Raw genomic sequence first — 14,802 nt, 5'->3', positions numbered from 1 at the left:
TTTTGTTTGACTCAGAAATACTATTAATTAATCTAACCACATACAAAGACTATTGATTGAGTGAGAATTTTACTGCCCTCAAAACTACAAGTTTATTGCACTTATGAAAACATTTTACATTTGCATCCCGGATTAGTACGTATCTGCCAAGAACAGGCGTAATTGCTTAGTCACAATGCACAAAGGCATCTGATGTTCAGTGTAGGCTCAGCTTTGGGTGTCCAAAGGTTAGTGACATAGATGCAGAATTAGATATGAGCTTCAGATGCTTGAATTCATGCAGGACCTACAGGAATAACCACTTTCGTGCCCATGGGATATGGGATAATTAGAAAACCAGGAAACACTTAAAAAAGATGGTGGGTTTTTGTAACTCCTGCTCTCTAGAGATAATTATGCAGAAATGGTGCTGAGTGCTTAAATGCTGGTAGCACCCAGATCACTGTGGTGGCTACTGTGATCATTGTTGTTTCTTGGAAATTTTGGTTCTTTGTAATCTGTGCTGCACTGTGTGTTAGGTCTCTCTCATATGCTAAAAAAAGCATTGGCTTGGTCAAGTACTTGTGTGGTGGCACAAAAGAAACACTAAACTAACCAGCTACCTGAGAGCCCTGCAGGAAGTGGTGTTGGTGCAGGGTGATGTTTCCTACATCTCCTACTGGTGCTTTTGCCAGGTGCTGCAGAACATCTCTGCTGTTTGCTGACTGTCAGGTGAGAGAGAATCTCTGTTCACCCCCTTGCCCTCCTCTTAACACGACTGATTTTGGTCAGTGAATGAAGCTAGCATGCCACCCGCAAGGGCAGGATTAATAGCTGTCGTGTGGAGGAACGCTCTTTGTTCCAAGCCCTGGCTGAAAAGTTTCCTCCCTGTCAAACCGAGCAGAGACCCACAGAACACTGAAAGCAGACTAATCTCTGGCAGTTTAGAGGGGTGTAATGCAAACATGAAAGAACATAACTGCTGGATACAACTTGTTGCTTTAATGAGAACATGCCTTTGGGGTTTATGACAAACAAATTCCAGTTGCTTTATTGCATTGTGTCTGAATTTCCCCCTGTCGTTTCAGCTGGATACAGCACGCTGTTGGATCACGCCTGGAGAAGGAAGTTATTTGTGCAACTGTGGAGGGAAGGAGAAAATCTCTGGCAAGAAGTCTACCCAAGGAAAATTTGAGAATACTGGTAGGGTAGGCAGCAATTGCCCCCATTAAGAGAGGTCTCCTTCTGAGGGAAAGTCAGGGCACCAAAGCCCAGCTGTGAGGGTAAGCCTGACTCTGGGGAAGCCTCTCTTCCTCCAGAGGCTCTAAAGGGAGCACAGCCAGGCTGAAAGTGAAGCCCTGTCCTGCACCAAGTGAAGGTGCTGCCATTTCCAGAATTGCCTCTCCCCCTGCTCCCCATGTCCACCCGTGCTTACACCTGCTTCCCAGCGCTGGTGCCTGCACCCATGTGGCTGCCCGAGGCCTTGGGTCAGCTCTCGGTCCTGGCTGAGAAGTAACCCAGCCAAAAAACAGCACTGCATTTTCACCCAGGCCTGCCAGCTGCTGAGACCTGGCACACAGATGTGTGATCATTGGCGAGGGAGGCTGTAGGTGCGAAGGGCTCGGGGGTGAGCCCTGGGTTAGCTTACGTTGATGGCAAAAACCACATCTCCAGCTAGGAATGTAAAACCGAGTGGTATTAAACCCTGGACCAAGACCAAGAACATCATAGCTCTCACACTTTTGTGACATTAGTCTAGAGGCTAGAAAACATAATTTTCCCCCCCAGACACACAAATGAGTGCAAACCAGTATTTTTAAGATAGAACTTCTAATGTACAACCACGCCCTAATGGAATCAACTTATGTGAAGCACTCAGATAATTTTTACATTAAATATTTGTCTTGTGTCAAAAATACAACAAAATCTTTAATGGTAAAAGGATATTCAATTGCCCTAAAACACAAAAGCCATGCTATTAGGATTAGTAATTACTACATTATATTTTTTAAGTTAAAAACTCTCTTACAGAGTATATATTGTAGTAGGGATCACTATTTCTTTCACCATATTAGAAATTAGTTTAGAACTACCTCCTATCATTAACTCACCTTTATCAGCACAACGTGCTGTGAATAACGTTAGAAATCATAAGCAGTGACCATCACAAGGAAATGTGTGACTTGAAAATGATAAAATGATACTTAAAAAGGCTTCTGAGTTGTGATTGTGTCATTTCAAATGACAAGAATGGCAGTAATAAGAATAAAGTCCAGAGCAGAGAGAAGAGCTGAATTACAATATTTCCAGCCATTTTAACTTATAAATATATTCTGTGAATCTTGCTTCAAACTATTACGTATCGATCAATGCATTTTTATAGATTCATCATTATAGTATTCGAGCACTTAAAAGTCCGAAGTTTCTTAATAACAGGCTAGGGCTTAACATAAAAATTGAGGAGGAGAAATTCAGGATTGTTAGAGTTAAGTTCTTTCACAGATCCTTTTCCCAAACACTACAACTCAATACTGCCATGAACTCCAAAGAGAAGTCAAGCTTCACTCCAGAAGCTTTGATTCTTATTTCAAGACTTTTGCTCCAAGTCAGACAGATTGTATAAACCAGTAAGTTTTCCTCCACTCTTTGTTACAAGCTATTCCTCCCTGCTTTACATAAGCTGTAAGAGAAACACTTTGCTCTTAGTATTTGTTGGATCAATAGCTAGCCAAGTACAGCCAAATGCTAGTAAATGCTGATACCCCATGCCAATTCCTAGGAAAACTAGTGTCATTAGTATTTAAATCCTCTGCCTGCAGGAGACAGAGAAGCCCTGGTCCAATATGCCAGAGGGACGAGCAGTCCTGACCACTCAGTCACAGCATCCGCTGCTCTGATATTGCCATGCCCAAGCTCTGTGTCACACCAGTGCGAGGTGCAGACAGGTAAAGCAGATGTTTAGCAGTCTGAATACAGCACCTTGCTTTGCCATCTAGTGGGCGCTGGGAAACCGTGTGCTCCCTTCTCCCCTGGGCTGCTGGCAAGTAGGGCTCATGCAGCTCTCCAACAGCAAGCTGAGTTTTGATGTACCTCCCTGATTTTGGGCCGAGGCAGACCTATGAGCAGCAAAGTGCTCCTTATAAAGTTGTGGTGGTTCAGGCACCACTACTTTTCCTCTTGTGCTCTGGGCTTGCTTTCTGTGTATCTGAATATGAAACACAATGTAAAACTTTGTCACTAGCTATTATAGCAATTCACCTTATATCCACCCAGGGCATAGCAGCTGAGTCTGAAAGTATTCTGGACATACAGCAAGTTATCTAAGTGAGCACAGCTGAAGTGTCATTTCAGTCACACCAGCCATCTGGAGCTTGGCCTAGCCAACTCCTGCTTGCTCTTCCACAGTTTCAGTTAGGAATGGCTCGTATCAGCTTTTCTCCATGATCTTTGTGCCCCATCTGTGTCTCTCCTTAGCACAAAATTAGCAAAATCCTTTGCAACCTAAGTAATCATTTGCAAAACCTGAAAGGAGAAAAACATGACCTGACTCACTGAATAAAGAAAAGGAGGCCTTCACATGGCTGCCTGATGTTAATGCAGCACATCAAAGCATGCCCCAAAATAGAAAAGCTACTTCAACGTAATTCAGCTGAATTCCTCTCAGTGGTCTCCGAGATAAGGAGAAAAAAACCCAATCTTTACAGTTTTCACCATTAGGACCATGTTTTGTTTAACATGCTACCTATGTATTCAGGTTTTCATTTTACCAATATATTACAGTATTAATGTAAGTGGACAAGAACAAGGTTCATTAAAAACACAGGAATTCTGACAGATGATAAAGGATGAGAGAGGAGTAATTCTTCTATGTTATCGGTACAGGTTTTGTTAATTGGGTGATAGGACAATAACCTTTATGATATGCTAATTTGTTAGCTCAGAATGTGTTTGAGCTCAGTTATAAAACTGTCCTGACATCTGACAGCTCTAAGAAGACGACTCATGAGATCAGGCTCAGCATCTGATACATCCTTATGTAACCCTACAAGCAACACCAGGATTTCATGGTATCATATAAATGTACATGAATTGACATTTAACCAACGGAATAACATGCTCCAAATTCACTATGGGCAAGTGTTCATGTGTAGTTTGCCAGTTAGTATGTTACTTACCTGGCTTTGCAATAGAAGGGCATGCAGGGAAGGTATTTCAGTGCTCAAATCGCTGATGGGAGCTCTGCCAGCTGCCACTGAGCCACAGCTGCAAGCCTGAAAAGAACCATTTGTGCACTAGTTAGGGTGATTATTTTTGTCATGAAGAAAGTTCTCCATTATGCAAATGTACAAAGCTGTGCAATAACTCTTCATGTGGCTGTTTAGAGGGACAAACCTAGGAAAAGGAAAGAAGCTGCACCTTCTTGCTAAGTCAGCTCCATGTATGCAACCATTTGGCAGGTCCCATGTCTCTGTCATGCTCAGCTCAAGGGCAGATGAGACAGAAATCTGGGAGCATGGGGGAACATGTTTTACTTCTTTGAATCCTTTAAGTCCTTGCTAGTCCCATCATCTTTAGTGGAAACTGCTGTTATACCAATGAAGGCAAGCGAAGATCTAGTGGATCTGCTTATGCATGCACAAAGCAGCACAGTTCTTGGTGCTCTGTCCTGCAAAGCTCTCACAATGCTAAGGGGGAGTCAGCTCCCTTCTCCAGCTTTCCTTCCAGGCCTGCTAAAGTCATAAGTATGTCCCAACAGGTTAAGACACAAGAAACCATCTCCTCTGTTGTTGTCTTGCATTCGCACCATTGAGAATTCTTGTCTGGAAGAATTACTGGGATATGAACAGGAAAGTGCTCATGCTGCAAAATACATGCCTGTATATTCCAATAGTATTTCTCAAGGCCCTGCACATATCACCCCTCTGTTACACTGATTCTTACAGGAACCTTTGCTATCCATCTAATTGCTAACGATTGCACGTTTCAGGAATGCGTCCTCCATACATCACGGAATATGGCTGCACAGTGACATGCTGGAGCACTCCAGGACACAGCACCAGCCCAGCTGTTCCAGAAGTTGCAAGGCCAATGTCTGAGGGCTGGAAGAGGCACTTGGATCTCCTGATATGTCTGAGACCTTACAAAAGGTCCAGTCCGATGGACTCCACACTGTCTCTTACTTGAGTGTGAATTAGGGGCGGTGGGTCTAAATGTAGCACAGTTGTCAATTGTGAAAGATAGATACTTGCCTTTTCTCCCTCAGCAGGGAAAAGGCCTATGCACAGCCCTGAGGAAGGGAAGAGGGCACAAGGCTGGTTATCAGTATCACACATATCAGCACAGCCGGGCAGGGAAGGAAAGCCATGAGGAGGGTATAGACACTACTTCAACATACAGTCTCCATAACTTGACCCTGTGCTGCCCTGGTTACACACATGTGCAGTAGCAGAGGACACGAGACTGCAACATTAAAGCTTCCTTTGAACTGCAGACTTCCAACACACTCATAGTATCACTGTACAGTGAAGGCTCATACGGTTCAGGAAGGCTGGGGAAAGGCTGCAGTGCATGGAAAAAGAAGAAAGATGTCCTGGTCTTGACTTGTATACAAAAAAAAAAATTGCTGTAACTACTGTGTGATAAAGCAACTGAGGTTTTGGAATATGAACCTGAAGAAAAGCTGCAGATGTGTTTGCTCTGCTTCTGCTTCATTGCCTACCTCACAGCCCTGAGCACGTGTAGAAGCAGTGCCACTACCTAAGCACTGCCAAGCAATGGGAGACATACCAAAGCCACTGCTACCTTTCAGCTACCTAGCATGTCACTTCACAACACCCAGCTGCACACCAGATTTGTATCGCTTGCTGAAGCACTGGGTGGCTGGAAGTCACCTCGCACCATCCACATCATTGTGCTGTACCTGCACGGAGGAAAGCCAAAGCATGGCTTCTGGAGGGTGGTGAGAGGACAGGGGGTATGGGGACAAAATCTGCAACAATGCACAGAAATTACCAGAGAATATCAAAGGACTATGCCATCTGAAAGCAGTTCAGATGAAGGAACAGAAGACCTACTCATATGAGGAGAAAATCCCATATGAACTGCCTTCTACAACAAACTTTTCTCAAGTTTCCATTTTTCATGTTCGGGCTTTATTTATTTTTTTAATCCACAAACTCAATTGCATATTTAAGCATCACAGTGTCTCCTTCTTGACAAGCCCCAGTTCCAGTTATTCCATTGCAGTGAAAGGTGTGCAGACAATATATAAATTCAGGTTAAAAGGCATTTCGGCAATAGAGGACACATATTGCCAGATCCTACATAGGAATACTATAAGCGGAAATATCATCTTTGCATATATTATATACAAGCCTTCAGCTTGTAGATGTGTGTGGCACTTTTATCCCTTAAGCTAGAATCATAAAAAAAGAAAGAAACCCTACGCTTATACATACAGCTAATGTATTTAACATAATATACTGCCTTTTATAAAGCCACATACAATTGATTTTTTAAAATATCAAGTTCTCTATTAGTGAACAATATTTAGAAGCAGCTGGTTTGAGAGTGCATAAAGACCCCTCTCCTTCTGTCCTGAACTATAAATATTTCAGAATTTCAACATAAAAAATAAACTAGGATATTGATTCAGCAAGGTGCTGACAGGCACTTCTAAGCACTGAAGCACTGGATCATGCTCGTGCCTCTTTGAGCTATAGACACCCCCAGACCTTACTGAAGTCAATGACTGTGCTAAGGACCGTCCTTCCAGTCTCAGTGAAGGGAGCAATTACGCAACCCCCGTTTGCACCAATACTAAAAATAACAAGAAGCCACAGCCCCAGGCCACCTGCAAAACTGATTTGAACCCTGTGTATGTGTAAACAGGTTTCCCAAGAGTAACAGCAAACACTAGGGTGATGTCCAGGGACTGCTTATGTTTTTTACACTGAAAGCACAACTGCTGAACAACAGAAACAGTACTGGACTCGGGGCTGAGGCCATGGCATTCTCTTCACAGGAAACACTTGTTTCACTGGGCTGCAGAGTTGTGCTCTGCTGACTACCATGGCATAGCTTCCACACAAGAGCAAGAAAACACCTTACTTTGCTACCTGACCTGCTGGTTTGATGGTAGCACATCCTCTGAGGACACAGCAAATGTGGTTTTGATCTCCATCACTTTTTAAACAGGAAGTCACTGTGCGTATTTTAATGATGCATGGAAGAAGATACCCACAGACTTGCACAAGGGTATTCTGAAATTCAAACATCATGTAATTTTTTAATGATATCCGATTAGCTCTAGAGACACTAGATACAAAATAAAGACTTCCAGGGAAAGGATTTTCCCTTGATTTACGCACAGAATTTTACTGGCTTAGGAAACACAGCACAATGAAAAGATCACAAAGTGACTCAATTACTTAGAGCCAAATAGAAAAAATTAATTTCTTCAACAGCAAGAGTTTCCCTAACAGTCTGTTAGGAGTTGAATATCTGAAATAAATAATTCAAGAACCTCACTTGTTCAGAGAATAATAATCTTAACTCCAAAGGATACTCAAGAAACATGCACGAATTTCAAAATGAAATGCATGGAGGCTGCACAGAAAGCAAAGCTCGTGTACTACATGTGGCAGGGAACTGTTTGTCATGCCATAGTACATAGGACTGGAAATAATAAGCTTAATAAGCAGCAAGAAAGACAGGATGCTAGGAAAAACTGGAGTAGATTGCTTGGGTAAGTAATGCAGCCTCCACTGATGCGCATCTTTAAGAATACGGTGGACAAATTTGTCAGCATATAAGTAAACTTGAGTACCGGAAGAGACTGAGTTTTTCAGGGATCCTTGCCTAGTAAGCATTGAGGACCAAGTAAAACCTGTTTTGTTTGTGGAAAGGGCACCTGGAAACACATCAACCTCAGGTGGCAGGTATGTAATGCCAGGCTGACTCAGGGGGAGATCTGTTTATCTTATTAGACTGCTTTAATTAGTCTGTGGTCACAGAGGCATCGAATTGCTGGATTATTCATTATGTCTCTGAAAACGTTTGCAGTCTTATCTTTCCTACAAACACAACACAGCCCTCAACTCTACAATCAATAGCTGCCTGGAGTTGGGTATGCTCCAGGCCTCGGGAGAGGTATTTACACCCCAAAGCCCACGGCAGGATCACGCTGCGACTGTGGAAATGACAGTGCCCTGCCCCGGTGACGTGGCAGCAGACATGGCAGGCACACTGTGTGAGACCATGACGGTGAAACACTGTCAATCCATGCTGCCACCTGCTCACCTGCGAGACCAGAGTCCTCCCTCTGACAGCAAAAAAATACAACAACAATTGTGAGACTGAAGTGTTCTAGACACTGAAATTGGGAGACTCTCTTACCACTCTGCCTCCAAAGTTTAAGGCCATCCCTGCCCCAACACCCTGCCCAGGCCCCCACACCGGGCCAGGCTTCCCAGTCACCCTTCCCAATGCAATCTCCCAGTTCTGGAGAAGACAAGCAAGTCCTGGGGGCTCTTTGAAGAGAAATAGATGTCCCAGAGACACCTCTCACCCTTCCTGGCAGCCCCTTTCCCCCCAGCAGTGTCCCTCACTGCTCCAGCCCTCTGTAGAAAACATGGCGGCGGGTGAGGGGGTGGCTGCCACCACCTGCCCAGTCAGGGCCTTCAGCTGCCACAGCTCCTCTGTGTCACCACAGGAGCAGCTTCAGCCCCAGCAGAGCTGAAATCCGGAGCAAGACTGGAGCAGCAGCACTGTTGGGGACCCGCACGCACTCCCCAAACTGGGTGTGCCATGTCCTGCCTGGCCAGGCGAGCTGTGGGATGGGGAAGACAGGCCTGGCCGGGCTGGTTGCCCTGCCTCAGACCTGTGATTTCCTCGTGCTTGGGAAGACATCAAAGCTGGAGCAGGAGCACCCGGGATGCTTCAACTCCCAAGGCATGTTTTTAAACCACACCTTAGCCACTCACCTGCTTCGGCCGCCATGGGCAGCCCCGGCTGTGGCGTGGGGGCCCAGAGCACCCCTGGGCAGCGGCTCGGCACTGTGCGCACCCGTGACTCACATGCCAAGGGCTGGCGGCTTTGTGGGCTTTTGAAAGCCTCTCTAATTATGCAGCAGTTCACTCATAGCCATAGTGTGTGCAGTCAATAGCACTTGGGCAGCCAGCCAGCAACGCAATGCCCTTCCAGTCTTCTTGGGAGTGATAAGAGCACTTTTTAGAAAATTAAAAATATTAACTAGCCTCCATGAAAACAGTATCTACCAACCAGCACAGACCAAGTTAAGGCTGAATAACATTCCACACTGAAATAACAACTTCAGTACAAATATAAACAAAATAAAATAGTGCCAAAACCTGGTTGTTTTCCAGAAAAAAGCCAACCACTGTTAACTCTGGCTGCAATGACCTGTAGCACCATAATCATAGTTAAAAAGGCAGAACTTCTCTTACAGTCACTTCTGTTTCATACGTAGAAGGTTTTTTATTATACAGCAATGTAGTATTTTAGTATCTTCCAGTAAATGCAGAAATTTAAAGTATTTATGAATTTAAAGGAAGCCTTTTATTTCCAAGGTTCGTTAAAAACTGCCTGATGAAGTTAACCTCATTCCTTTTGTCTACCTGCTGCTAAATGAGAAGAGAGCTTAGGAAATCTAGGCATCGCAAACAACGCATGATGAAATTAGTAAAATGTGCATGAAATACAGACTGAAAAACCAATGCATGAATTACCTAAGAGTGGATCAGCGTTCCTCCACAAGCAGCAGTAATTCAGGCTTCTGGACTCAGCCTCAAGGGTACTTCTATCCCAAGCACAAATTGCTGAATACGAGGCACCAAACACACTAACTCAGACGTCTTCTTGTAACCGGAGAATGACTACACATGGGGATACAAAAATTTTATTAACAGTACTGTAAGATGCTAACACAAACACAACTGCGTGTATTGGATGTAAAAAGTTTCACAACTTTTGATTCAAAGGATGAGATGGTGACTCTCCTTTTCTTTCATGTATTTCTATATGGAACTTTGTTTAAAGTGAGTGTTTAGGTTTCAGAAATGTGTATTTGTAAAGCTGGAGTAAGTGTCACGTATTCAGCCACAACAGCCTATTCCCAGAGGCTAACAACAGGAAAAACAAGTCTGTACATAATTAGTGCAATGCATAAACCCCCTTATTTTTAGGTAGCTGTAAAAATTCCAGTTACTTAAGTAGCTCTCTAATATATTGCCAAACTTCCCTTTACAAGGGGTAACCACAAGACATTCCAGATAAATAAAAATACAGTTAACACAATCCTACATCTTTTCCTTAGGCAAAACATTCTTTGATTTAACTTCCAATATTGACACATGCAGAATAAGAAGGAATGAAATCTAACGTGAGCCTACAGCTATGGCACGTTCTCCTTGAACCCTGCAGTCAGTCTCACGCTACAGAGGGTGAAAAGGGTGCAGTCCCAGTACTCTGGTGTAATATAATGCAGAAAGAGTCACTATTTGAGTCTAATTTTATTCTATGAGCTAATTTTATTTCATGGTTAAAGAATTCTAGAAGGACCCACTCAAATACTTAAAAGTTGTTTCTGTGAGGTCTATTCAGTGAAATGGTGTTTTGGTTACCTCATTACGACAAACCTTTTAAGTTTCATGGAATACTCCCCTTTCACCTCCAATGTTACTTAAATTAATTATTCTATTATTGGCCTTTTGTCTGCAATTAAAGAGAGTTTGCCTAAATAGCTAAGTTAGCTGATTTGCCGTTCGTTGAAATGCAGAAACACCCCATGAAAACCTTGAAATTTCAACTGTCATTGTTTATTACTGTTTTGGCTACATTCTCTACAATTTCAGCAGCATCTTAAAGAGACAGTTAATGTTTCTTTATATACAATGAAAACAAAATGGCTTGCAACATCAGAAACAAGAGCAACAGTTTAACTGTACAATACTAAATGAAAACCTGTGGTAATACAGCCTCCTTTTTCTGCAACATGGACAAAATTACATATATGTATTCAGCATCAAGAATGGGATAGTAAAAAGAATAGAACGGGAGAGAGATACACTGTTCTGAAAAATAACTTTCTACCATACAAGGCAGTTAGAAAATGTTTCACATTTTAAAATATCTGTACAAGCCACAAGAAACATTTCCTTGTTGACAGGAACTTCCAGAAATAGAGGATAACCATGAGCAACTTCTACATCTAGTATCAATGCGCTCTGCAGGTTGAGAACGCAATAAACTGACTTAAAGAACTGTACTGTATATTGCCAACACAGATGTTTTACATGCCTTGATTGTTAATGAATTACCTACTCTTAATCTCTCTATAACGTACAGTTGACTTGCACCTTAAGGAGGTCATTTGATTCTTTCGCAAAAGTAAAAGCAACGTCATTTAGCAGCAATTAAAAGCGCCTTGAGGGAGACTTAAAAAAAATACAATATCCAATTAGAAAAAGCCATACTTTAAACATTTGTACAGGAATAAGTTGCTGAAATTTAACTGAAAATGTGACATCTGTACAACAATTTACAATAGACCTAGAAGGGAATTTATCATTATTCCTGCATAGAACATTATACATGACCTGTTTGCATTTGGTTTCATACTGTTGCTTGCTTTTATCAGAAGCCTGGAAAGTTTCACAAGTTTCAATACCACAGCAAGTATAGTATTTTCAGAAAATTGAGCAGATTTCAAAATTAGCGATTGATTTGAGAAACAAGTACCAGGAATTCCATATCACCCTTCCAATCTAAATTCAGTGAAACACCACCACATTTTTGGAGGTACAAGCCTGAGTTGCCAAATAAAATACTGCAATTTTATCTGAGGAATCTGATACAGAACATATCTTTGACCATCTCACACTCCTTACTTTGGTTTCAAAAGATCAATGTCTTGGACAGATGGCAGTTTATTTAGTTTATAACCAGGCACGGTATTTTTCCTGTGTTTTCAAATTTGCTCACTACCCCTTTTTAGTTAAATAATGAAAAACCACCCTTCACGTTAGAACTTTCCAGTATCAACCAAATGTATTTTAAGTATTAAAAAGATTATTTACAATGTTCCCCAGAAAAAACTAAAAACCTTTTCTTCAGTCTTAAACACAGTATACCTGTTACTGTGTAACAGGTAGTGTCATCCTTCAATGCTTAAAGGTATTTCTCAGAAGGGTACATTTATTCACAGTCCATGATCCATTCCAATCATACAAATGACACTATGTAGGAGGACTTCTGTCTGAAAACACAGTTATCAAACTTGTCCTGTGTAAAAACACTCAAATGCTTTCAAGCTCAAGTCTGCATCTGGAAACTACACAAAGGTATCATGCCATTCATCAGCTGGAGAAATTTCAGTATGAAATAATGCTTGAAGTAGGTGGTGTAGGGGATGCTGCTAGCCCAGTCATATGCAAGTTTCCTGAAGAATTTGATCTCCTCATATGAGGGAGAAGATAAGGATCATTAGCCAGCTGGTGGACATCAAATCTATCCTCTTTTCGGTATGCTAAACAGCGTCTGATAAAGGCCTAGAAAAGAAATGTAAAATGTGACAATACCATTCCAAATAATGCTTCCTTACAAGCAAGTATGCATGTCCTCCTGGATAAACTAGTTTCTAAACAAATTCTTGTTCTTATGTAATTCAAATCAAATGATAATGTAACATTTTACTACTGAGCCCAATGAAAAGTATAACACCACAGCAGGGGAAAAAAAAAATTGGCAAATTAACAGGCTTCAAATAATCACACGTCATATATGTATTTCCATGTTTAGGAACTATATTTACAAGTAAAACATTAGCAACTCACACAATTAGAATTCTGCACGTGTTATACCCGAACAGCTTAGTAAAAACCAGAAGCAAGTGTCAGAGGATTGAAAAAGTAGAAAGGAGCTCCACGGAGCTTCTAAAACCATTCAGCTGTGTGATAGATGAAGAGTAGGTGGAAAATGCGGGGACAGAATTTCAACCTTTACTTGACCTTTGAAAGCAGGCATTACCACATGTGCCATCATGGAATAGAGCAAAACATGAAATTTGACCACGATGGTTGCCATGATCAATAGGCATTAAATATCTAATAGACTATTTAAGAAACCATTACCTAAGCTGGAGCTCCTTTCCCAGAAAAAACTAAATCCCATCTGCTTAAAAATACCTAATCAATCGAAAAATTCTGTATCTAGCTTCAGGACTGTTCTTGAGACGCTATGTTGTCCTACATTTAGGTCCATGCGACGTATGCCAATCATTTTGCGGTGAAAGTTTCTGTCAAGTCTTATGTCTAGCATACACAGAACATTTGGTCTCCTGAGAGCTTGGGCTTCAACGTTTAATGACAGAAAATCCTTATTATTGCTACAGAACTGATTAGCACATCATTACTTAATTTAGAACTTAATTTAAAAGAATTACATATCTTTTCTTTGATAAATCTGTTCAGCTGTTTGTTCTTTGCTCCAATTAAAAACTGGAGAATAAAGGAAAAAAAAATCTGTGACACAAGTTCCAGAGAATCCTGCTAGAATTTACTTCTATCATTTACATGTCCAGCATGAACAAGGTACAAAATAAAAATCATGCACATCTGTTAATATATATTCACATGTTCTTGGACATTACAGAGTTTTAACCAAATTCTTCACAATAAATCCTTCATAACAAATGAATTGTGAAGAGTTGTTGTTTGCGAGATCCTCAGAGTAACAGATCGTGTCTAAAGTACTTCATGCTTCTGTGGCACTGTAGACACATTACTGTGATGCAAAGGAGAACATTGCACAAAATAGGAAAAAGTGAGGAGGATCAAAGGACAGTTACAGTCTGAAAACTAACAATGTCATTTCAGGTTCCGTATTTATTTCACCTCCATGTTTTCCAAATCAGAATTTCAGTTTACAAGCTGCTCTTTTCCAACTGCCAGGCCTATAAATCTGAAAGACAATTTGGATTCTACACAGTCATCATAAGCAGTCTGAATTTACAAGTTAGTCTGAAATTGTTTTATAGCATTTCCACCAGAGAATAATTTCTCCCTCTCTTACAGCTATCGTGACAACGTTAATAAGAGTGGAGAACACTGAAAGTTTATTTTAGTCTTTCAAACAAACAAACAGAACATGGAATACACAGAGAATATAAAATAAGTTGCCAATTCTCCAATTGAACTGTCTACTCTTGCCCAACATCTTCTATATAAAAGCCCAACATCTTCTATATAAAAACTACTAATGACAAAGAAACGCAAAGTTAAAAGACAGGGATATAAACAATCATTTGGGAAACCACCTTAATCTGTTTCTGAATAGCTAGTCTGTGGAAATGAGTTTGATAATACAGATGTTTCAAAACAAGATTTTTAAATACAAGAAACATTGCCATCCACACCTTTGTGGCAGATCAACAGATTTTGGCAGTCTTATTTCCTGAACCAGCATCAACATACCTTATAGATTCTTAAGAACTTATGTTTCTAAACTCAGCTTTGAGTTAGCACACACATACTATGACCTTTCAAGGGGAAGAGGGTTAGCAGGCATATCCTCCAGGTATTTGTTAGGCAAATAGTTCTTCAAGCCAATAAGGCTGCAGAGGATAACATTCACTATTTTCAGAAAGAGCTTGTTACTGTCAGCAGAAGTTATTTCACAAGAACTTCCAGTGAGACAGCCTGAGTGAGACACATAAGGTCCTCTGGGAAAAAGCAAAGCAGACAATTTTTGAGGCGGCCTACTTTAAAACCGCTTGCAAATTTCTGGAATATACATATAGTCTTG

General features: G+C 41.3%; 1 protein-coding gene across 2 annotated transcripts in view; it reads right to left on the bottom strand.

Annotated features, from left to right (window-relative positions):
• Positions 1-4,172: 4,172 nt before the first annotated feature.
• Positions 4,173-14,802, bottom strand: part of TLK1 (tousled like kinase 1) — an 82,373-nt gene continuing 71,743 nt past the window's right edge. The window contains exons 21-22 of one of the 2 annotated variants that reach the window (XM_068407349.1): positions 9,729-9,875; positions 4,173-4,250 (exon numbers count right to left, since the gene is read on the bottom strand). In XM_068407349.1, the coding sequence (XP_068263450.1) occupies positions 9,768-9,875 (108 nt within the window). In that variant the 3' untranslated portion in view covers positions 4,173-4,250; positions 9,729-9,767. Of the gene's footprint in view, positions 4,251-9,728; positions 9,876-10,664; positions 12,549-14,802 lie in introns of those variants that run through there. The other variant, XM_068407348.1, reaches the window with a different exon arrangement.

This window comes from Nyctibius grandis, chromosome 9, assembly GCF_013368605.1.
Source record: "Nyctibius grandis isolate bNycGra1 chromosome 9, bNycGra1.pri, whole genome shotgun sequence".
Classification (NCBI taxonomy): domain Eukaryota; kingdom Metazoa; phylum Chordata; class Aves; order Nyctibiiformes; family Nyctibiidae; genus Nyctibius; species Nyctibius grandis.
Note: the sequence above shows the minus strand (reverse complement) of the source record. Positions and strands in the feature narration are given on the sequence as shown.